The 24,560-nt window shown below is 37.0% G+C and overlaps 1 protein-coding gene across 3 annotated transcripts in view; it reads right to left on the reverse strand.

The window, feature by feature from the left end:
• Nucleotides 1–898: 898 nt before the first annotated feature.
• The window catches only part of CUNH5orf34 (chromosome unknown C5orf34 homolog), a 34,102-nt gene continuing 10,440 nt past the window's right edge, over nucleotides 899–24,560 (reverse strand). Inside the window, exons 5-14 of one of the 3 annotated variants that reach the window (XM_013051429.2) lie at nucleotides 23,619–23,717; nucleotides 21,918–22,041; nucleotides 15,033–15,124; nucleotides 13,886–13,955; nucleotides 13,503–13,538; nucleotides 12,929–13,099; nucleotides 12,432–12,526; nucleotides 10,767–10,865; nucleotides 6,229–6,269; nucleotides 899–1,525 (exon numbers count right to left, since the gene is read on the reverse strand). In XM_013051429.2, coding sequence (XP_012906883.1) covers nucleotides 1,332–1,525; nucleotides 6,229–6,269; nucleotides 10,767–10,865; nucleotides 12,432–12,526; nucleotides 12,929–13,099; nucleotides 13,503–13,538; nucleotides 13,886–13,955; nucleotides 15,033–15,124; nucleotides 21,918–22,041; nucleotides 23,619–23,717 — 1,021 coding nt within the window. In that variant the 3' untranslated portion in view covers nucleotides 899–1,331. The remainder of the gene's footprint in view (nucleotides 1,526–6,228; nucleotides 6,270–10,766; nucleotides 10,866–12,431; nucleotides 12,527–12,928; nucleotides 13,100–13,502; nucleotides 13,539–13,885; nucleotides 13,956–15,032; nucleotides 15,125–21,917; nucleotides 22,042–23,618; nucleotides 23,718–24,560) is intronic. The other 2 variants (XM_013051421.2, XM_004737923.3) reach the window with 2 other exon arrangements.

Raw genomic sequence — 24,560 nt, forward strand, 5'->3', positions numbered from 1 at the left:
AAATGATAGATATTTTAACCTAAATTATTTAAAAGCTAATTAAAAAGAATACATAAACTACAATATGGGGTGCTTTTAGTCATGTTAAGGACAGTTTGTCTGTCTGAATGCTGTAACAATTTCACATTGCCTTTTTGGCAGCATTGTACATGTCTTAAACTCTAAGCTTTCTAGAACTATTGAAGAAAACATGGATGGCTTCCTTCAGCCAAAACAACGAAATTGTCACAATTTTCTCTGTAGTCACCCTAAAGCCCAAAGGCACTGATTGATTTATACAACACATACTGAATGTTCTGTGTGCCAAACACTATGCTTGGTAAGAGGCTACAGAATGACTTTATGGAGCTCAAGTTCTAGTGGAGAATCTAGACCACAAAGAAAAGTTGGATGGCTATAGTATGTGCTATAAAGGTAATAAATAGAGACTAGAGTAATAGAGACTAAGTAGGGGAGGCCCTTCTGAAGAAATGGTAATTTGTGCTGAAACCTGAAGGTAGCAAGAAGCCCAGAGTGAGAAAGCTAACATGAGAACATTGTGCCCATTCAAATCATTGACATTATCACTCCTAATCTATGCTCTGCTTGCTTTGTTCTTCTTCTCCTTGCTTCCTGTTGTTTCTTTCATGTCAAGAAACAGGTCTTTTCTAGAAATCGGAAGTTAATTAGAACATTTCTGCTATATTGGTCTAATCTTGAAGTCCCTTTAGATGTGTGGTTTTGTGTTTTCCCAATAAACAGCACTAGGTTGCAATAAACAGCATTTCTGATGAGCTATTTTAGTTTCACACACTTGTATAGCATAAAATTTTTTCAGATGTTCAAAAGAAATGAAAATATGAGACAATTCAGACAAAATTTAGTCTTTGCTGAAGAGCTCGATTCTTAGCTTGAAGCAATATTGTGTATACATATGTAAAGATCAAATTCTCTTTTGGTAGTTCTGTTGAATAGCAAATGACCAAATGCACACGATTCTGCATATTTAAAAAGAAAAAAAAAAAACTTGAGGATTAATAGTGAATGTTCCATAAGATAAAACAGCAACTATAATTTTATAAAATGTTCTCATAAATCTGAAATCGGAAATTGTTCAAAATTCTAAAACAAAGTTCTTTATTAATAAAGCACATTATAGATATTTTAAAATTTACAAGTTAGGTAACCTCCAAAGTTAAATATCATTTTTCATATAATCATTGCAAAGAAATAATATATACAATTGCAAAATATATAACCGCAAAAAAGTAATACATATAATTTCTTGGCTTACTAATAATTTTATACTAGTCACTTGAAACAACATCCTTAAGGTATATAATAATTATTTTTCATCTTTTAGAACTTGATAGAAGACAGTCAATATCCTGAAGGATTTCAGAGGTTTTTTTCAATGCCACTGATATTCTCTTTTCATTAACTTCTTCCAGAAAGGTTTCTGGAGATTTTGATTCATAATGATCAGAAGACTGTTTGTTTTTTTTGTTAGAAATCTGGTTTAGGATACCACTGTTCTCCAATAGCACTTAAGTTAAGCACTTAGTTAAGGAGTTTTCCCCTACATTTTTCTTATATAAGTACATTTAATTTCAGAAAGACTGGTCTTCATATTAAAATATTATTTCTCTGTGTGGAAGATCTCTAGGATTCATAATAGATCTGGTACTTCAGAACTTATCAAGATCTACCCCTTAAAGATCATATGTAAGAGAGGAAGAAAGGAAAGAGAGTACATGTATTTGAATAAAGGTTTGGTGATAGGAGATTAAAGAACTAAATCTCAACATTTCTTTAGGTGAAGAGTGATACGGGAATAAAAGAATAAAAGTAACAGTGAGGAATATAAATAATCTGTGCAGTGTATTCTTAAAAAATTTTTAAGAGAGGGATGTGGGGGAGGGGCACAGGGAAAGAGAATCTTAAGCAGACTCCATGCCAGCACAGATCCTGATACAGGGATCAATCTCATAACCTGGAGATTATGACCTGAGCCGAAATCAAGAGCCAGACGCTTAACTGACTGACCCGCCCCACCCCCCAGCCCTGGCCCAGGCACTGATAGTGGGAATGGAACCTGCTTAAGATTCTCTCTCTCCCTCTGCCCCTCACCAGCATGAATGAATGAATGAATGAATGAATGAATGATACAGAGTGGAAAGAAACCTGTCCTCTGATGCAGAGCTACTTTATTATTTGAATAGGATTACAGAAATATCACAAGATAAAAGAAATTAGATGAATGGGGTAGGAATGTACAGAACAAAAAGATTTCATAAGAAAAATGAGTCAAATTATATTCCAACAAATTGGACAACCTAGAAGAAACAGATTCCTAGAAACATACAACCTACCAAGACTGAATCTTAAAATAGAAAATCTGAACAGGCCAATCACTAATAAGGAAATTGAATCAGTAATCTAAAACCTCCCAACAAATAAGAGCCCAGGACCAGTTGGTTTCACAGGTGAATTCCAACAAACATTTTTTTTTTTTTAAAGACTTTTATTTATTTATTTGACAGAGAGAGATCACAAGTAGGCAGAGAGGCAGGCAGAGAGAGAGGAAGGGAAGCAGGCCCCCTGCTGAGCAGAGAGCCCAATGTGGGACTCAATCCCAGGACCCTGAGATCATGACCTGAGCCGAAGGCAGCAGCTTAACCCACTGAGCCACCCAGGCGGCCCCCAACAAATATTTAATAAGAATATTAATCCTTCTCAAAGTCTTCCAAAAATACAAGAGGAAGGGATATGTCCAAACTCATTTTACAAGTCCAGCATTACCCTAACAACCAAAACCAGATAAAAACACTACAAGAAAAAATTACAGGGGTGCCTGGCTGACTCAGAAAAGTATACAATCTTGGGGCGCCTGGGTGGCTCAGTGGGTTAAAGCCTCTGCTTTCAGCTCAGGTCATGATCCCAGGGTCCTGGGATCGAGCCCCACATCGGGCTCTCTGCTCAGCAGGGAGCCCGCTTCCTCCTCTCTCTCTGTCTGCCTCTCTGCCTACTTGTGATCTCTGTCTGTCAAATAAATAAATAAATAAATCTTAAAAAAAAAAAAAGAAAAGTATACGATCTTGATCTCAGGGTCATGTATTCAAGCCCCATACTGGGTGTAGAGGTTACTTTAAAAATAATTTTTAAAAAATGACAGGCCAATATCTCTGCTGAATATAGATGCAAAAGTCCTCAATAAAATATTAGCAAATTGAATGCAACAATACCTTAAAATGATCATACACCATGATCAAGTGAGATTTATTCTAGGAATGTAAGGATGGTTCAGCATATGAAAATCAATGTGATACACCATATTAACAGAATGGATAAAAATTATCTGATTATCTCAATAGATGCAGAAAAGTTCTCAACAAACTGGGTATAGAGGGAACTTACCTCATGATAATAAAGGCCATGTATGACTAGCCTAGAGCTAACATACTCAGTGGTAAAAAATTGAAAACTTTTCCTCTAAGATCAGGAATAAGATAAGGATGCCTACTATCGCCACTCTTATTCAACATACTGTCCTAACCTGAGCAATTAGGCAAAAATGAAAGAAAAGGCATCCAAATCAGAAAAGTAAAACTGTTTCTATTTGTAGATGCCATGATAATATACACAAAAGATCCTGAAGACTCCACCAAAAAAACTCTCAGAACTAATAAATTCAGGGGCACCTGAATGGCTCAGTCAGTTAAGCGTCTGACTCTTCATTTTGGCTCAGGTCATGATCTCAGGGTTGTGAGATCGAGTCTTGTGTTGGGCTCCATGTGGGTGTGGAGCCTGCTTTAAATTCTCTCTCTCTCAGGGCACCTCAGGTCATGACCTTGGGATCAAGTCCTGCATTGAGCTTCCTGCTCAGTGGGAAGCCTACTTCTCCCTCTCCACCACTTGTCCTCTCATGCTCTCTCTCCCTCAAATAAAAAATTCTAAAATAAAATTCTCTCTCTCCCTCTTCTCTCTCCCTCTTAGAAAAAAAAAAAACAAAACAAAACCGGGACTCCTGGGTGGTTTAGTTGGTTAAGCAGCTGCCTTCAGCTCAGGTCAGGATCCCAGCATCCTGGGATCGAGACCCACATCGGGCTCCTTGCTGGGCAGGGAGCCTGCTTCTACCTCTGCCTCTGCCTGTGCTCATTCTCTCTGACAAACAAATAAAATCTTAAAAAAAAGAAAACCAAACCCTAATAAATTCAGTAAAGTTTCAGGATATAAAATCAATTTATAAAAATCAATTGTATTTCTATAACTAATAACAAACTATCAAATTAAGAAAATAATCGCATTTATAATTATATCAGAATAAAATAACTAGGAATACATTTAAGCAAGGAGGTGAAAGATCTGTATACTGAAAGACATTTATGATGAAAACTGAAGAAGACACAAATAAATGGAAAGATATTTTGTATTCATGAATTAGAAGAATTAATATTGTAAAAATGTCCATGCTAACCAAAGCAATCTACAAATTCAAAGCAATCCCTATTAAATTCCAAAAGCATTTTACGAAGAAATAGAACAATCCTAAAATTTCTGTGTAACCATAATAGAACCCAAATAGCTAGAACAACCTCTTTTTTTTTTTTTTGGATTATTTATTTATTTATTTGACAGACATAGATCACAAGTAGGCAGAGAGGCAGGCGTGGGGAGAGGGGAAGCAGGCTCCCTACTGAGCAGAGAGCCTGATGTGGGGCTTGATCCCAGGACCCCAGGATCATGAGCTGAGGCAAAGGCAGAGGCTTTAACCCACTGAGCCACCCAGATGGCCCTAGCCAGAACAATCTCAAGAAAAACAAAGTTGGAGGCATCATGCTTCCTGATTTCAAACTATATCATGAAGTTACAGTAATCAAAACAGTATGGCATGGGCATAAAAAAAGATATATAGATCAATGGACCATAATAGAGAGTCTAGAAATAAACCCAGGGAGGCACTCGGGTGGCTCAGTCAGTTGAGCATCTGACTCTTGATTTTGGCTTAGGTCATGATCTCTGGGTCATGAGATTGAGCCCCACCACTGGGCTCTGTGCTCAGTATGGAGTTCTACTTGTCCCTCTCCTTCTGCTTCTCTCCCAGCCCGCATGCTCTCTTTCTCTGTCTCTCAATTAAAATCTTAAAAAAAAAAAAGGAACCCAAGCATACATGGCCAATTAATTTACAACAAAGGAGCCAAGAATATACAATGGGGAAAAGATGGTCTTTTCAATAAGAGAAGTTGGGAAAACTGGATCCCTATCTTCCATCATACACAAAAATCAACTCAAAATGGACTGAAGACTTGAACATATGACCTGAAGTCATAAAACCCCTAGAAGAAAACGGGGGAAAATCTCTTTGACATCTGTCTTGGCAGTGATTTTTTGGTTCTGATACCTAAAGCAAAGGCAAAAAAAGCAAAAATAAACAAATGGAACTGCATCAAACTAAAAAGCTTCTGCACATCGAAGGACACCATCAACAAAATGAAAAGACAATGTATGGAATCAGAGAATATATTTGAAAGCATATATCTGATAAGAGGTTAATATGCAAAATACATAAAAAGCTCATACAATTAAACAGCAAAAAATTCTGATTAAAAAATGGTCAGAGGAACTAAATGGATATTTTCCCAAAGACCTACAAATTGTCAACAGGTATATGGAAGGGTGTTTATTATCACTAATCATTATGGAAATGCAAATCAAAACCACAGTGAGGTATTACCTTATACTTATTAGAACGGCTATTATCCAAAAGACAATAGATAATAAGCATTGGTGAGGATATGGAGAAAATATAATATATAAGTGAAAAAGTCTCCGTAGGAGACCTAACCCTAGTTCATTGCCCTTTGCCCTATTTAAAATCATTCAAAAGTATAAATATTGAGGGGCCCCTGGGTGGCTCAGTGGGTTAAAGCCTCTGCCTTCTGCTCGGGTCATGATCTCAGGGTCCTGGGATCGAGCCCCACATCGGGCTCTCTGCTCAGCAGGGAGCCTGCTTCCTCTGCTCTCTCTGCCTGCCTCTCTGACTACTTGTAATCTTTATCAAATAAATAAATAAAATCTATTAAAAAAAAGTATAAATATTGACATGATGCACCTTCTATAGCTAAGATATATCTTAAATGTTATTCAAGAAAACTTCAGAATATATAATATAAAGCACAGACTCATGAATTAAGCCTAGAATGGAAAGGGAGTAATTATGCAGGACAATAAATTTAATTTAAAGGATACAGTTAAACTTCTTTATTTTTTCAAGCTCAGAGGCCACAGACCTGTGCAAAAAGAAAAAGTAAGTTCATGATAGTTGTCTGATTCTTTTATAGCTACAATATTTCAAATAATCATACTTGATTTTTTTCATAAAGTTTAGAATTGTAGATAGAAGAGCCCAGAAGTTAAGAATTCTCCTTATAGGGACACCTGGCTGGCTCAGTCAGTAGAGTGTGTGACTCTTGATCTTGGGGCTGTAAGTTCAAGCCCCATGTGGGTGTAATTACTTAAAAATAAAATCTTAAAAAAAAAAAAAAAGAATTCTCTTTATATTGGCTTTATTTAGCAACACATCAACTTGACTCAACCGATACTTACTTGAGTACTTTTAATGAATAAGGAAAACGAATAAAAGTCCCCACCTCGAGGACTTTTAAATCAAGTACTGACATTTGAAGGTAATGGGCATTCTTGCTAAAACTCTTTTTTTTTTTTAATAACCCATTTTTTCTATTTATCTGAAACAGTTAAAAAAAAAATAGGTACACTTTGGAAATTCAGTGGTACAAGGTACACTACCATAACCTGAGGGACATTGCATAGTTAATAAAGAAAGGAAATAAAAAGGGGGAAAAGTTTCCTGGTTTGAGACACTGTATTACCTAATTTTACCTGCTCAAACAGACCATTTGCAAATATTAGGTCAAAAACTGCTAACATCCATAAAAAGGTAGCTTTCTCACTAAAATGCAAGAATTTAAAAGATCGGTATCTAACCAAAGAAAAGAGAAAAGCAAACTAGAATGAAATCCTAGATGTCACATCAAAAAATAAAACAAATACAATAAGCATAAAATAAAATCAGAGCTTTTTGTTTGGGCCTTCATATTCTGCTCCCTCTCCCATATGCTGCTGGAGTGCCAGGCCCCATTCCTTTAGGAGCCGGTCCACCCACAGGTCCTGTTGGCTATAACTTTTTAATTCTAACCTGGCATAACCTCTGCTTTCCTCCTCAAAGTTTAGTCAAACTTTAAAAACCTACTAAAATTAGGAGTGCCTGGGTGGCTCAGTCAGTTAAGCAGCCGACCCTTGATTTCGGCTCAGGTCATGATCTCAGGGTTGGGGGGTTGGAGCCCTGCATCAGGCTCCATGCTCAGTAGGGGGTCTTCTTGTTCCTCTCCCTCCTCCTCTGCCCCCTTCCCACACTTGCACATGTGTACATGGACGTACTCTCTCCCCTCTCTCTCACATAAATAAATAAATCTAAAAAAAAAAAAACTAGTAAAATCCTATCACTTCTATGAAAGGAGTGCTCCCTCCTTTGAATTCCTATAGCCTTATGTTAACTAATCACATACTGATTTGCCAATACCTTCTCTTGAACTCTTTAATTTTCTGATCTTCATACCTAGATTGTCTTTTTCAGGAGAAAAGATGTTTTTGTTCTTCTTCTGTACTTTGCACATATAATGAGACCTCATTTATATGGAACTCTTCAGAAAGAGATGATTTTGGAGAGCTAAGCTTTTACACAGTTGAATTAAGTGTCAAAACACAGTAAGTCTTTCCTTCCTTCCTCCCTCCCTCTCTCCCTTCCTCCCTTCTTTCCTTCCTTTCTCTTTCCTTCCTTCTTTCCCTTTTCTTTCCTCTCTTCTCTTCCTCCTTCCCTCCCTCCCTTCCTCCCTTCCTTTAGAGAAGGAGAAGGTGGGTGGCAGAGGGAGAGAAAGAATCTTAAGCAGGCTCCATGCCTAACACGGAGTCCCATACGGGGCTCGATCTCAGAACCCTAAGATCATGATCTGAGCCAAAATCAAGAGTTAAATACTTAACTGACTGGGCCACCCAGGTGCCCCAAAACATAGTAAATAGTTCTTATTAAATTTATTCTGGAATAGACTACCTACTGTTTTCTTAAACACAATATACTAAACATACTAAACATTCTCTTCTCCTTGATTGGAATGGTTAACACGATGAACATTAACCCTTAAACCATGTTCCACAGAAACAGACATTGGAGCAAATGGTGCAGGGCAGAGGGCTAAATTTGTACAACTTCAGAAGACTCTTTTACGTGTGTGGTCTTTCTTTTTCCTCATTAAGCTAGAAGGAAATATGAGTAGTGGACACAACCAGGAAATAGTGTAACTCAACTAGCTCTCTGCAAAATTAATGAGGACTTTAATATCTAAAAGATCTCTCTATTCGAGTCTCTAGAATAGTCTTCACAGTTCACAAAGGGGTACAGAACTTATCTTCTTACTGGCTTTACTACAGAGGGACACATACACCTCCTTGTCAACTTGCTCTCGTTCCTTGTACTCCAGCCTATGGATGGAGAATGAAAGAGATCTCGCAACACTTTAAGCATCTGTGGTGAAGACTTGGATATGATTTACTCCAAAGCCTGCTGATTCTTCATCATTGCAAAACACTTTTCTCCCCCTACACAGGACATATTTTTCTGGCCATAAGCCAACAATACAAACTACCTTTAATGCTGTTGCTCATATGATGAACCAACTTCTTGTGAACTATCTGCTGTTCAATGTTTTGACTAGCATCCCTATTAAAAAGTTGAATCAGTAAATTAATAATAGGAGATGAGTTGGGAAACAAATACTGAAATGAATTCTGGTAGCTCTTCATTGCGCAATCCATTCTCTGCCTTCAGCCCCCCTTCCTTGACAAGAAAACAAATCACGGTGGAGATGTCTTGGGCTTTGCGAGGGAAATGGAGCTAGCTACTGTCAGGGGCTGCTTCTCCTCTCTCTACTCTTCCTCGGTTCCTCTGTTTTTCTGCTGCTCCTCGCTGCTTTCCCCCAGAGCTACTATCACCAGTATGCACTTCCCTCAAGCCCTCACTTTGCATCTGTCCCAACAGTTATCCTCTTCAAAGCCTTCCTATGAAAAGGCTAGCATCTTGAAACCTTGCAAGCTGAGCAATGATGAAGTGACCAATCTTATAGTCATACACAATTTCCCTTTCATCCCAACTACATTTTTTTGCCAGCTACTTGGGCAACTCTTCTGCTCCCAAATGGGCTGTAGCTGAAGAATGGAAGATCTGGAAAGCTGAATCCTTAGGATACCTAATTCATTCCAATAACATCTACTGATTTGATTTGTACCTCTTTCTCTAAGTAATGTAGGAAAAGGTGATAAGAATCAGGCTTAATGTTTATATTTTTTTTACCATGCAATGCTAAGATACCTTACAAACTACCTTAAAGCTTCCTAAATTATTCCTGGTATCCCTCTTTTCCAACACAGGCTTCCTCCACTATCCAAAAGTACAGAGTTCCTAAGAAAACTATCATACACTGAAATGGCATAAAGTTGAAAAACAATTACCACTAATATTTATGGACAATTTTTTGACCTTTCCCACACCCAAAAAATAACCTCTCTTGGGCCTTTTTTTGAGACCTGAGGACTTACCTTGCTGATGGATGCACAAAATAAATTGAGAGAAAGCACAGAGGCTCCCAGGCACAATGAAAGCTCTGGTGGCTTGAAGCTGAGCGGCTGAGTGTAGTTCTCAGGGAAGGAGCTCAGAGTTGCCACTCTCCCGGCTCGGGGTACAAGCTGACTCTATAAGAGCTCGCGGCAAAATACTGAATGCTATTTTCACTTTTTGCCTTTTTTCTTAAAACCGAAAATCATTTTCGGATTTCTTTTGGTCGGCAAAAAATACCCCCATCCAAGTACTAACAGGGCCCCACCCTGCTTAGCTTCTGAGATCAGACAAGCTCAGGCGTGTTCAGCGTGGTGGATCTGGAGAAAACCGGGAACAAACTGATGGAGGTCTTTCGTAAAAGTGCAGAGGTGTAATAACACAAACTTTCGAAAAGCGGGGGATACCTGTGTACTCAGATTATCTGCTCACTGATACTAACCTTCCTAATGACCTTTCTGCCATTCATTCTACTTAGGAACTAGTAATTCCATCAAGTCTGAGCTCCTCTACTGATCACAAGATCCATTCCTATCCATCGAACAGATTGCATCTGCTCCATAAAAACTGTTTTCTTCCTGTCTTCACAGGACAAAATATGTTTTTTACTTCTGCCCTTGCTCCCTCCCTGAAATGTCTTAACTTCCCTAAATATTCCTTTGAAGCCCAATCCCCTGCACTCTGAAAGGCACCCAAGAGGGACTAAAATACTTTATTTGTTGATTTTCCAATTAATATGGGAGAGGTAATTAATACGATAGAAATGATTTCAAAATCAACTTTTTCTGAAAGTTTATTATGTTAGTCAACATTTTACTTCTCTTAATATTACTAAAATTTTTTAAAACACCTTTAAATTTTTCCATCAAGTTTTCAGGATGAATTTATCACATTGAAGGAGTCACACATTTTGATATGAAATTTTCAATGCAATTTTCTGACCTTCAGATAAAATATGATGAAATGTAACAAATATCTGACTAAAGATAAATTATTTTCAAGCTTAAGTTATCAGGAAGTCTTAGAGTTTACCATTTGATGTTTTTAATTTTTGTGTCTCTCCTACACAGATGAAATTTAAAAATTTAAAATTTATACATACCAGTTTTCTTCAACAAGAGAAGATGAAGGATGTGTGGGCATCTCTCTCTGACTAGTCTGGGTCAATCTTCTGCACCATGATATAACTGTTGTCACATATCTAGGTTGAAAACATTAAAAGAAATATTTGAAAAATGAGCATGTGTAAATATGTATATTATATATAAATATAATTATATTTACTTTAAATAATGTTTATAAATTTATATAAAATATGTAATTATAATTATACATTTATAATGTATAAATTATATATTAATGGGTGTGTTCTTGTTTAAATTTTATTTATTATATTTATATATAAATATATATATATTTATATATAAATATAATAATATTTACTTTAAATAATATAAAAATAATATAAAAATAAAATTATATTTATATATAAATATAATTTTTATATATAATATATATATAATTATAACCAAAACACACCCATAAATTTATAATTTATACATTCTAAATGTTTAATTATATATAACTCACTGAATATACAAAACAAGTATCAAGGTTAATAAAATGATCTGAAGTGATGAGCTGAAACAAATAGTAATGTTTGCCAAATGCTGTAGTTTTTTAAAAAGATTTCTTTATTTTAGACAGAGAGAGTATATACTTGGGTGCGCATGCAACCAGAGGGAGGGGAAGGGCTGAGGGAGAGGAAGAGAATTTCAAGCAGACTTGGGGCTTGATCCCACAACCCCAAGATCATGACCTTCGCCAAAATCAAGAGTCAGACGCTTCACCAACTGAACCACATAGGGGCCCTAAGATACTAAATTTTTGATGCAAATTATTTAAGCCAGCAATAAATATTGGAGCATTTAGACCAAAATGCAATAAATCCCAACAGAAAAATAAATAAAAATAAAAGAAAAATAAATTCGTGAGGTAAAGAAAGCAATTCTTTTGTGAATATTCTCAAGTAAAATCAGTAACATGTCTAGAATGTTCAAGTTGACTGATTATAACAAATTACATAAACCAAAAGCAAAAAAAATTTCATAAAAAGCTGATTTCAAGAGTCTTCTCCATCTTCAGCATCAGCGAATTAATTTTATTCCACTTTATAGAAATATACTTAAGTTTAGTTATTTGTGTAAACCTTACCTCAAATTGGTTAAGGGGTTAATTAATTGGTAACACAGTTTTCCACAGTCCAATTTCCACAGCAAGTCAGTTATACTGAAAACATTTATTTTGACAAACCACTTGAATACAAATGGAAATGATTAAAGCTGACTTGATTTATTTAGTTATGCTAGATGCCAGTATTACTGTAAATTCTGAAACCTGCTGGAATAACATCATGCACATTATCTACCTGGAAAAACTAAAAATATCTATAACATTTAAATAATGTTTATATGCTTCCCCTCTAAGAGGAAAAGTTATTACTATCATAAAAATAATTTTTAGGGGCACTTGGGTGGCTCAGTAGGTTAAGCCTCTGCCTTCGGCTCAGGTCATGATCCCAGGGTCCTGGGATCAAGCCCCGAGTAGGGCTCTCTGCTCAGCAGGGAGCCTGCTTTCCCCTCTTTCTCTCCCTGCCGCTCCCCCTGCTTGTTCTCTCTCATTCTCTCTGTCTCTGTCAAATAAATAAATAAAATCTTTTTAAAAAAAGGGGAGGGTGGGGAGAATTTTTAAAACTGCTTTTCAGTACCTTTCATATGGTCCAGGATGTTCAATCTGAATTAACTGATCTTGTCCATCAGGAAAAGTTAACCTACCCCAACCTAAGTTGAGACCTTGATCTACCTTAAGAAGCAAGGAGGAAAGGTAAATTTTATAATTTCAAAACTGAAACAAACATAAAATGCAACAAAAGCCTCTCTAATTTATCAACTTAAAAAATAATAAGTACATGAATCATTAAAACTTTATTTTAATTAATTTAAAATTATCTTTTACACGGATTTTGGTATTATTTAACCACTCCTCTATACCAGTCCTTCTCTATATAATCAGTTACCTTTATAAGAATGATTATTTGTCATCCTTTCTGGTTTTTGCTAGGAAATCCAATGAGATTACTAAAACATCTTAATGGATTTTACACTTCAAAAAATAAATTGAAATAGTATGGTACTTTATTTTCTTTGTTCTATTTTCACAGGTTAAAAAAAATGAAAAATAGATTTCAGTCTGAAATATAATCACCTGTCTCTTTTCAATAAAAGAGCTGAAATTCCAATTTAGGGTTAGAGTAATGCCATCTAAAAAGAGAGCATGTACTTTGTCGTCGGAGTATGCAAGAAATCTTCCCACGCTGGGTATGAGTGATTCTCTCAAAATCAAAGGCAGTATATTGTTATCCTTTATCCCAGGTACCTAAAACCAAGTTAATAAAAATAGCAGGAAAGAGAGTTATCCATTATTAACTTAAATAATTACAAAACTCTGAAGTAACTTTATTCAGAAGCTGGATACTATAGAATCCTTACATATATTTTCACTTTTCCAGAAGTGGATACCCAAATTAGTCTAGGACAAGCAGATTAAGTTCTAATATCTTTGGAAAGTCACGGTTCTGCTGAATTTTACGTAGAACACAGAAAACCATTAGGAACTACAGCAACATATATAGGTTTGTAACTAAATTAGTACAGATATAGAGATCAAAGTCTGAGAATCATTTCCTTTAAGTCAATGTTAAAGAATTTACTTTTACAGTTATGCAAAAACAATAGAATACTGTAATATCATAATTTAAAATAACTACGTTTCCACATACTTCAAATCCAATCAAGTCGCCTGCCCTCTTTCTCCACTAAGAAAAAAGAAACACAAATTACAAAGTATAACATAAAAGCTGGACTTTGCAGAGTTTTTCTAGTAAGTGGATATTTTTCTTAATAAAGCAATATTAATGTTACAAAGAATTTCTCACTTGACTTAGATGAAAGTAACTTGAACTTAGAGGTATGTATGCAAACAATAAAACAATTTTTAAAATCTTGCTTTTAAAATAATTTTAAGGGGCCCCTGGCTGTCTCAGTCAGTGGAGCATGTGACCTCTTGATCTCAGGATTGTGAGTTCAGGCCCTGAACTGGGTATAGAGATTACTTAAAAATAAAAATATTTAAAATAGTACTAAGAATAATAATTTTAGATACCATTTTCCAGCAGCATATACGATAATTATGGCTTAAAGAAAGTCTTGTCTTGGTACAATGTTGAAGAATTCTGTGAACATGAAAAACAGTTCTTAAACATTTGCAAATAATGACATTTTCCAATTCTAGCAATGCATTCTCAATACTCTATGACATGTTAGGCAAGTAAATTTCCATTTTCACTAAATTTCATTTCCACAAAAATATGTTCAGAACACTTTTCTTCCAGAAATCCTCTATTCCCCTGGAAAGGGGTTGCTTTCTTTTGTGTTAATCTTACATAGTTAAGGTTACTCCTCTGATTTTTTTTTAGCAATGAAATGACTCCAAATGGAGAGAATTTTCAGGTGTTCCTTTCTATTATCTCAGAGTGCTAGGGAGGTGGATCAACTGTCTGTGGGAAATCAAATTACCAATTTTGCTCTTTCAAATCTAGCTTGGAAGTTGCTTAGACATTTGTGAAAATAATGGGTGGCTCAGTGGGTTAAAGTCTCTGCCTTTGGCTCAGGTCATGATCGCAGGGTCCTGTTACTGAGCCCCACATCAGGCTCTCTGCTCAGTGGGGAACCTGCTTCCTCCTCTCTCTCTCTCTCTCTCTTTCTCTGCCTGCCTCTCTGCCTACTTGTGATCTCTGTCTGTCTAAGAAATAAATAAAATCTTTAAAAAAATAATTTAATCCAACAATACACTTTCATGGTTCTGACTGCCACAGGTTAGTTAGTAGAATTTTAAAAACATATGAGCCAAAGTACCAAACTACACTTCATTTTCAGACTCTCTATTACTCTGAAGATAAAAAAGCATGAAAATGCAAAAGGCACCATGAAATCCTCAGCTGATTCCAAGGCACAATGACGATGCACTCACTGCACTCAACCCAGAGAAAAGGCACCGTTTCCTACTACCACTTGTTTGCCATATTTGGATGTTTCTCCATATTTAATTTCAAATTTCAAAGCCAGAAGTACTCTCAAAATGATGTGATTACCTTACTTTATAAATGAAGAGACCAGAAAAACTGACCAATTTCACCAAAACACTTACTTCCACTGTATCTACAAATTCTTAATCTAACCCTAACCACCAGAAAATGTATCAGGATTCTCAAACACAAAACACATGAGTCAGTTGAATGTGAAGAACCTACCTGGTTGCCTGTTTAATTAAAGAACACACAGAGAACAGACTTCCTGGTCTATCAGGAGGAAGGTTATTTACTGAATAAGTTTTCTCTTCTCTCTGAAAATTAATTTAAAATGAAATAGCTCAATAATAAATCCTGGCCATTATTAATTAACTATTTTTTTTCAGTTTTATATTTTTTTGTGACAAGACAAGCAGTTATTTTAACTTCATCAAAAGCCCTTAAAAGGTATATTTTTAAAGGTATTTTATGCTTTTCCTTTTTTCTCCATTTTTTAAAGTCTAGCTTTCATCCTGGAGAGTTACAAAAGTTGCATTCTAATGCCCTATAATTTACTGCACACTTTAAATTTTGACTTAATATGGCAACCACATTAATTTTGCTACACATTAGCAGAAAACTTATCATATAAGTTACCCCTTTACCCCTCAGAACAAAAGGGGGGAAAAAGCCTATATAGGTTTTAAAAAACTATTTTAGTTGAACAAATAAATAATTTTATTATATTTTATTAATGGAAGAACTATTGCTACAATTTGTGGAAGACAATTTGTGTATTCCTTATAAGTTCAGCTTCTTGAATTGAAAAAAAATTTTGTTATTTCCTCTGAATTCCCTCTTTCTCAGACTCATTAATATTTGTGTTTTCCCGGGGTTCTGTATTCAGCCTTGTTTTCTGATTTCCTGACTCTTCCTGGGTAATCCTAGCAGAGTCCAAAGTTGTGTGCATAATAAATATAATATCAACAGCTAACATTTATTAAACATATACTATATGCTAGGTGCTATGCTATGTAATGTACATGGTTTATTTCATTTACTCCTCAACAACTCTGAGATAAGAACTATTAATACCTATTTTTTTTTTTTTAGATAAGGAAACTGAAATATGAGGGCTAAGAAGTAGCACAGATCATGGGGCACCAGGGTGGCTCAGTGGGTTAAAGCCTCTGCCTTCCACTCGGGTCATGATCTCAGGGTCCTGGGATTGAGCCCCGCATCGAGCCCCGCATCAGGTTCTCTGCTCAGCAGGGAGCCTGCTTCCTCTCTGTCTCTGCCTGCCTCTCTGCTTACTTGTGATCTCTATCTGTCAAATAAATAAATTAAAAAAAAAAAAAAAGAAGTAGCACAGATCTAATTTGAACCACAAGAGAATATAGCCCATCCATACTTTACCATCAGTGAGAGAAGATGGGCTTTGAAGTTAAAACAAAGCTGAATTCAAATCACAGGTATGTCTCTTACTAACTGTAATGACAGGCAGGTTTATGTAACTTTTTTTTTTTAAGATTTTATCCATTAATTCATTTAAGAGAAAGAGAGTGCACGGAGCAGGGACTGGCGACGGGCATTGTTGGGAGAAGGAGGAGGAAGAATCTGGAGCAGACTCCACAGTAAGTAGGAGCCCCACACAGGCAGGTTCAATCTCACAACCAGGAAAGAAGACCACCACCCCAGCTGAAACCAAGAGTTGGAGGCCCAACTGATTGAGCCACTCAGGTGCCCCTTATGCAGACTTTTATAAACCAGGACGCCTACAACCTATGAAATGAGGATACTACCTACCATCTGGACTGGGATCAATGATATAATTCACATGATAAAGCACCCAGGGCAGAATTTAGTATATAGTAGATAGTCAAAAAATAGTCCCTCCTCTTTTATCCTGGACAGTAGACTTGAGTGTCTAAACCTCTACTAAGCTTCTCCACTGGATATCTCACTTTGACATGTAAAAAATGGAATGAACTTCATTTCAAAATCCGCATTTTCTCCTCCTATATTTCATAGATACCTGTGGTGTATTCTCTCTACCTGGAACTCGTTCTCTCCTCCATCATTTCCCTTAGTCTAACTCCGACTTTCCCTTCCTCTCAGGGAAGCCATTACTGAGGTCCACAGACTAGGTGAAACCTAGTTATGTCCACAAGCACAGTACCCTCCACTCTAGCTTCTTGGTTTTCATTATGATTTCAACTTAATACAGTTTTACTTAATGTCTTTCCTGCTAGGATAGAACTTCATGAAGCTAGAGGCTGTGTCTGTTTTGCTGACCTCTGTATCCCCAGCAATGTGCTAAGGCACATGATAGACACTCAAACTATTGGATTTTAACTATTTATATCTTTCTCTATTGGATACTGAGTTCCTTGAGAGTTCTTGTTTTGTTTTTGTTTTTATGATTTTATGTATTTATTTGTCAGAGACAGAGGAAGAAAGAGCACAAGCAGGGTAAGAAGTAGAAGGAGAGGGAGAAGCAGGCTCCCTGCTGAGCAAGAAGCCGGATGCAGGACTCTATCCCAGAACCCTGGGATCATGACCAGAGCCAAAGGCAGACACTTAATGGACTGAGCCACCCAAGCATCCCAAGAGTTCTTGTCTTTTCTACTCCTCTATTTCCTCAATTCTAAGATGCTCATTTTTCATAATTTAACAACTCTGAAATCTGGATACACCTTATAATTAAGAGTATCTTAATCTTAGGCAAATGGAGTTGAGATCTAATAGAATTTAAATGTTTTATTGATATCTCCTGGTAAGATCGAAAAGCAGCCATCATCAAAACAACTTAGATTTGATAAAATTTTGGCTTAATAATGTGCTTGGCACCACCACTCACTGATTTATTCAATAATCTGTCATCATTTTTAACTCCTTCCTCATCCCCACTATCCAGTCAGTCATCAGTTCTGTTTCCTTAATATTTCTTGTGTCCATTCCCATCACCATCATTCTCATTACCACTGCCTAGTCCTCATACTTTCTTCCCTGAACTGCTAAACATATCTCCTAACTGGTCTACCTCTTCCCCACCCCAGTTTATCTTCCTCTGAAACGACCTAACAAAAATAGGATGCCATTTCCCAACTTAAATCCTTCAGTGGCTCTGCAAAAGCAATATGGTTTCCCATGCCCCATTTATGAGCTGGCCCAGCTTCGTGGTTTAGTCTTTTCCCTGGACATTCCCCCCAACATTAGATCTCTCTAGCATTCCGTCTATGTATAGCATTTTCATTTCCTTCAGCACTCCCCACTCGCCCCAGCCTCTAGTTAGGTGACGTTTATCTATCTTTTTCATGCTCTAGCAGTAAAGGTGTGTTGAACAAGACAGGGCTTACTTCTAGTGTGGGCTAGTTAGCAAATGAACATTAATCAGTTAAAAAACTGTCACATAGTATTAATTGCTGGGAAGAAAAAAAAAAGAGGAGGGAGCCATGACAGTGTCATAGGTAGTTTCTCTAATTTGGATAGTCAGGAAAAGCCTCCTTGAGGAGGTGACACGTAAATAGCAATTTTACCAACAAGAAACCAGCCATGCAAGGAGTTAAGCAAGTATGTTCCCTCAGCTATATACTCCTCCAACCTCTATTCTTCTTCTGTGTAACTCCTTCTTTAAAATTATAGGTCTAGGGATACCTTCCTGGTACAGAGTAGAGCATCTAACTCTTGATCCAACTCTTGACTTGGGGTTGTGAGTCTGAGTGCCATATTGGGTGTGGAGATTACTTCAAAAATAAAATAAAATAAAATGTAATTATAGATCCTAGCTCAGCCATATCATCCTCCAGAAGATTTTTCCCGCATTCTGGGTCAGGTGCCCCTCCTAATGTGGCTCCAGAGCACCAAGTTCTTATCTCTACAGAAGTAATTATATCTTTCCTATTTAAAAATTTAAGTATACAAGTAGCAATATATCACTAATATTTTGGGGGGGGGGACAAGCAAAAAAAAATACAAGATTTAAGTCCCTCCCTACTCTCCCTTCCCCACAAAATCCCACGCTCCTCCCCAAAATAACCAGTTCATTTTTTTTCTTAAAAATTTATCTATTTATTTGAGAGAGAAAGAGAGAGCCATGAGTGGAAGAGGCAGAAAGAGAGGGAGAGAGAGAATCTCAAGCAGACGCCCTGCTGAGCACAGAGCCTGATGCCAGCTCATTCTCACAACCCTGAGGTCATGACCTGAGCCAAAAATCAAGAGTCAGATGCTTCATCAACTGAGCCACCCAGGTGTCCCTTCAGTTTGGTTTTTATCTGCCCAGATCTTCCCCTGTGCATTTACATGTGTACAGTCATATATTTGGGTTTGGGGTTTTTGTTCTTTACAAAAGATATCACTGTACATGTTCTTCTGCAACTTTCCTTTTTCACAGTGCCTTGGAGATTTTCAATCTCTCTCTCTCTCTGCAACTACATCTTCCTCATTCCTTTAAACTGCTGCACAGCGTCCCCATAATCTGACCACACAGCTCATTTCACCATTTCTCTACTGATGCATTTCGACTGCCTCCAGTTTTTTGTTACTACAGGCAATGCTACAATCCACATCCCTGGCCGTATTTCTACGGTATACATGCTAATATTCTGCTAGGATAGATACTAAGAGGCAGGATTTCTAGCCAATTTAACTTGATATTATCACATTGTCTTTCCTAAAGGAAAGAATCAATTTATACTGAATCAATTTATACTCCAACCAGTACTATGAAAGCACCCTTTTCACCACACCCTTGCCCACAGTAGACACTATCAACCTTTCGACAATTCCATGAGTGAAAAATACGTTATTTTAATTTGCATTTCTTTGATGCAAGCAGTAAACCTTAATGTTTCCACATACTAGGAGTTATTTATATTGTCTTTTCTATGGCTTAACCATTCTTACTGTTCACTCATTTTTCTATGAGAAGTTTTTTGGTTTTGGTCTTTTTATTCTGATTTGTAATGCAGAATATTTTCTTCTAGGCCTTTGCCTTTCTTTTTGGCTTTATCTCATTTAACAGAAGTTAAATATTTAAAATTTAACATAAGTTAAAAAATAAATAAATAAATAAATAAATAAAATTTAACATAAGTTGAGAACTTCACAGTTGCCAAGCTTTTATTTTATGCCTTCCAGTGTTTTGTGTTGTACTTCAGAAGACCTCCCCTCTCCCAAGATTATAAGCCCCATTCTTCCATATTTTTTCCTGACCATGAGAAAGTTTGCTTTCTTACATTTAGCCCTTTAATCCATCTGGAATTTATTTTTGAGTATGGGTTAAAGTAAGGAGCCAACAATTATCCCGAAAAGACAGGATTTCTAAATCTCTTCACTCCAGTGGACAGAGGTGAAGTGAAGTGTTGCTCACAGAGGTCTGAGAGTGAAGCCCGCCCAAAGCGGTCCACCACAAAAGCACAATTCATCTGGACCTTCTGTTTTATCCCCAAAGCTCATATTTCTCCTCCCTGATATATTTGCTTCAGTATAAAAATTATCATCCCAGAGGCACCTGGGTGGCTCAGTTGGTTAAACGTCTACCTTCAGCTCAGGTTGTGGTCTCAGGGTCCTGGATTCAAGCACTGTGTCAGGCTCCTTGCTTGGCAGGGAGTCTGTTTCTCCCTCTCCCTCTCCCCCTTCCCCCAACTCGTGCTTTCCTGCTCTCAATAAATAAAATCTTAAAAAAAAAAAAAAAAGATCATCCCTCTCCTTTATGTCTTTGAGTAAAACTGAAGCTCCAGGAAGATGTACTGTATTTATCTTGTACATTTTCAAACTCCCAGTACATAGCAGTCAGCAGTAGAGGTACACATACCTACTCTACTTGCCTGTTTACTTGATTGTCTCATGCGCTACACACACACACTCTCTCTCTCTCTCTACTGGTCACACTTTCATTTCATTTCATTTACTCATTTGCCTATCTGACTACTCGGTTATGAACCCTTCAGGGTAGGAGCTCTTCATTGTACCCAGTGCTTGACAGAGTGTCTGCCTAGGAGTATTCAAATAACATGTACTGAATAAATGAATACTTTCCTACAAATAGACCCAGTGGGAAATCTGTTCCTATATATAGGTTATATATATAAAAATATTAATGAATGGAAAGATAGTTGGGATTTACTTAAAATATAAATAGGGAGTGGAGGGGACAGTGGGAAGTATAGATGGAAAAACTGACAAATTTATCACTTCAATTTCCCCTCTGTAATATGGAAAGAAAACATATTCATTATGCTCTGTCCTGCAAAGCAAAGCCAGGTGATCCTATGGTGATCCTTACATAACGGTGGATGTCACATGTCAGATTGGGACAAGCAAATTTAGACAATTAACAATATAGCCATATGATTACATATATCATGTTATGTTTCACTGTTTTCAAAACAGAGGACAATCTTGGTTTTTTTCTTTTTTTAAAGAGAGTGGCGAGGGACTGAGGGAGAGGCAATCCCAAGCAGACTCCACGCTCAGCATGGGGTTCTATCCCACAACCCTGAGATCACAACACAAGCCAAAACCAAGAGTTGGAGGCCCAACCAACTGTGCTGGTCAGGTGCCCCTTGTTCAACTTTCTAGTTGTATATAAAGATTTAGAAGCTGAGAGGTATTTTAAATATGCAAACAGCTACCTGGTAGGAACAAAAAGAATGTGCTTTTAATGTGCATATTTTAATTAAAAAAAGAATACTGATTCAAAGTATTGCTGCTGGTTTTAGTGTTTCCTTATGGATAAATTCTATGACATGAGATGATTAAATTTAACTTCTGATTTAAACATAAATTGGGGCACCCACATGGCTCGGTCAGTAGAATGTGTGACTCTTGATCTCAAGGTTGTAAGCTCGAGCCCTACCTTGGGTGTGGAGCTTACTTAAGAAGAAAGTCTTAAAAAAAATTAACACAAATTACTTAGGCAAATGACTGGCAGAACAGAGGATAAGAATGCAGTAAAAATAAGGTGGTTAGTAATCATTGTGATAATGCTGGCAAAAGATTGTATGAATTCTCCAGAATGTGTAGGCAAGCAATGTTATGTAAAGATCAGATTTCCTACATATATTCAAAATTATTTAGAAACAGCTATATACAAATTCTTAAGCTGAGACCTAATTGTCAGCTTACCTCTTCTGATCCTTCTTGAATGGAATAATACGTAAAATACTTCCCAAAATAAGCTCCCTCTGACTTGAAAACAGATCCATCTCCAGGATAAATCTCTATTGAGTTCACATTTTTATGGTTTAGTCTAAGGAAGAAAAATAATCATTAAATTTTTTCCCAATTGGGACTAAAACATAAATGAGAACAAACAAACAAACAAACAAAGTAGTATGGGATTTTGCCTATCCAACAAAAGGGATAACTTCATACTCTGCACCCAACCAGCTAAATTAACTTTTTTGCAAACGATAAATAGAACACATAGAACTGGTTAATGTACCTATTTCAACAACTGAGCCTAGTTTTTGGAAGTCAGGCATCTTATCATCCTGGTATCCCCACTGCCAATCACTGTAGCCAGCATATACTGATCACCACCAAAGGAAATGCCCACTGCAAAGAAGTTAAATATGACAACTTCAGAACCTAAAAATAGGATTATTTTTCAGTAATGAAACTAGAAGACTCAGTACCTGATGAATGACATTAGCCAAGTGTGAAAGGCGCCACCTCTGAGAGAAGGTGACTGATCACATCTGAGGCAGCCAACTACACTCAAGGTATTGGGTATATAATGTGTAGAAACTTCAGCCAAGTCCATTTAAAAAAAAATATGAAGAATATGTTGTCAGATGAATGGATAAAGAAGATGTGGTATATATACACAATGGAATACTATGCTGCCATCAAAAGAAATGAAATCTTGCCATTTGCGATGATGTGGATGGAACTAGAGGGTATCATGCTTAGCGAAATAAGTCAATCGGAGAAAGACAACTATCATATGATCTCCCTGATATGAGGAAGTGGAGATGCAACATGGGGGGGTAAGTGGGTAGGAGAAGAATGAATGAAACAAGATGGGACTGGGAGGGAGACAAACCATAAAGTGACTCTTAATCTCACGAAACAAACTGAGGGTTGCTGGGAGGAGGGGGTCTGGGAGTAGGGGGTGGGGTTATGACATTGGGGAGGGTATGTGCTTTGGTGAGTGCTGCGAAGTGTGTACACCTGGCGATTCACGGACCTGTACCCCTGGGGATGAAAATACATTATATGTTTATAAAAAATTAAAAAAAAAAATTTTTAAATCTATTAAAAAAGACAAAAGAATATGTTGTCAGGAGGGAGTGGGCTTTCATCTAAAAAAGAAGAGCCCAAAGAACAAAATTGTGCAGGGCTCTTCTAGCATTATTTATGGTAGTAAAATCCTGAATCTAGCCAATATTAGCATTCTAGTCACCAGAGAGGTATACTTTGTGGTGCGGTAGGAATAATTCAGTGGAATAAAGCAGACACAGAGGAGCCTCTAATCTTCTCTAATTCCACGCTTAATAGGCAATATGTTGATGTGACTAATTCAGACAACTAGATCCCCTAATGCTGGGAAGTGGTATCCTAACTGACATGAGTATTTCATTCACCAGCAAAACTAATCCTCTCTGGCTCTGAAGTTGTCACAAAAATCCTGTGAATATGGTTAATGTGAATCAGTCACAGGACCCCTATGTGCACTCATAAAACGACGTTTTGAGACCTATAAAATTTAGGACCAAACAGAAGAATGATGGCCCTGGCCCAAGTGTCCTTTTGTGGGAATCTGTCTGCCTCCCTCCCCTCTGACATCGCTAAAGAGCTCCCACTCCAACACAGGTGCCTTACCGGTAAGTTACACCTTTGTACCAAACCACTTTCACCAGCTCGGGATAGGAATATTCTTCATCCAACTGTCTTTGTGAAAGTGAGTCACAAAAATTCCACCTGTGAAGGACAAAATACAAGCTTGCAATTCTGGTCACTCAACATAATTACCTTTAGAAGTCAACAAAATAGTGCTACTGTAACAAGATGTATTTCTTGTTTAACTTGTTAGGTCAAAGAAAAGTAAAAAATTAATATAAAAGCGGAGGAAGGAAATTGAAAACTTTTCTTACTTTTCCATGTATTGTCTTCAGAATTTTTAACAATCTCCCTATTCAATCTCAGTACAATTTTATAAATTAACAGTTTCACTAACCTCTAAAATTTAGGATTCGAACAACATATATTTACTGCATTATCTATGTCATTCACACTAGGGATATAATACCCAAAAAAGTAGACAGAGTCACTGCCCTCAGTGAAGATGCCTATCAAGTAGGGATGTTAAACAGTAGACACAGAACACAAAGAAAGGAGAGTTACTGGATGCGATGGGATTGCAGAAGAACCTAATCCTGTCTGGGGACTTTAAGACAACCACCCGAAGGATAAAAGGCTTCCGCTGAGACCTGCAAATGTGCACAAGTCAGCGAGCTGAGAAAGAGAAAGCAGTGTTCTTGGCTGAAAAAAGAGCAGGTGCAGCGGTGAAACAAAGCTTGGACAGGCATTCTAGAAATTCTAAAAAGTCCAGTTGAGCAAGAGTAGAAAGAGCAAGGGAAGTGATGAGGATTACAGATGTAGGGAGGGATCAGAAAATGGAAGGCCTGTTTATAGACGGGTTTAAAGAAAATGGATTTTAATCTGAGGTTAGTGGCAAGTTATTGAAAACTGTTCATTCAGAAGCCTAAATCTCTTTCAGTGTGTACTTAAAATACTAGATTCCAGTTTTAACTAGATAATCAT

This window comes from Mustela putorius, unplaced genomic scaffold (assembly GCF_011764305.1).
Source record: "Mustela putorius furo isolate JIRA1106 unplaced genomic scaffold, ASM1176430v1.1 tig00000407_pilon_pilon_pilon, whole genome shotgun sequence".
Classification (NCBI taxonomy): domain Eukaryota; kingdom Metazoa; phylum Chordata; class Mammalia; order Carnivora; family Mustelidae; genus Mustela; species Mustela putorius.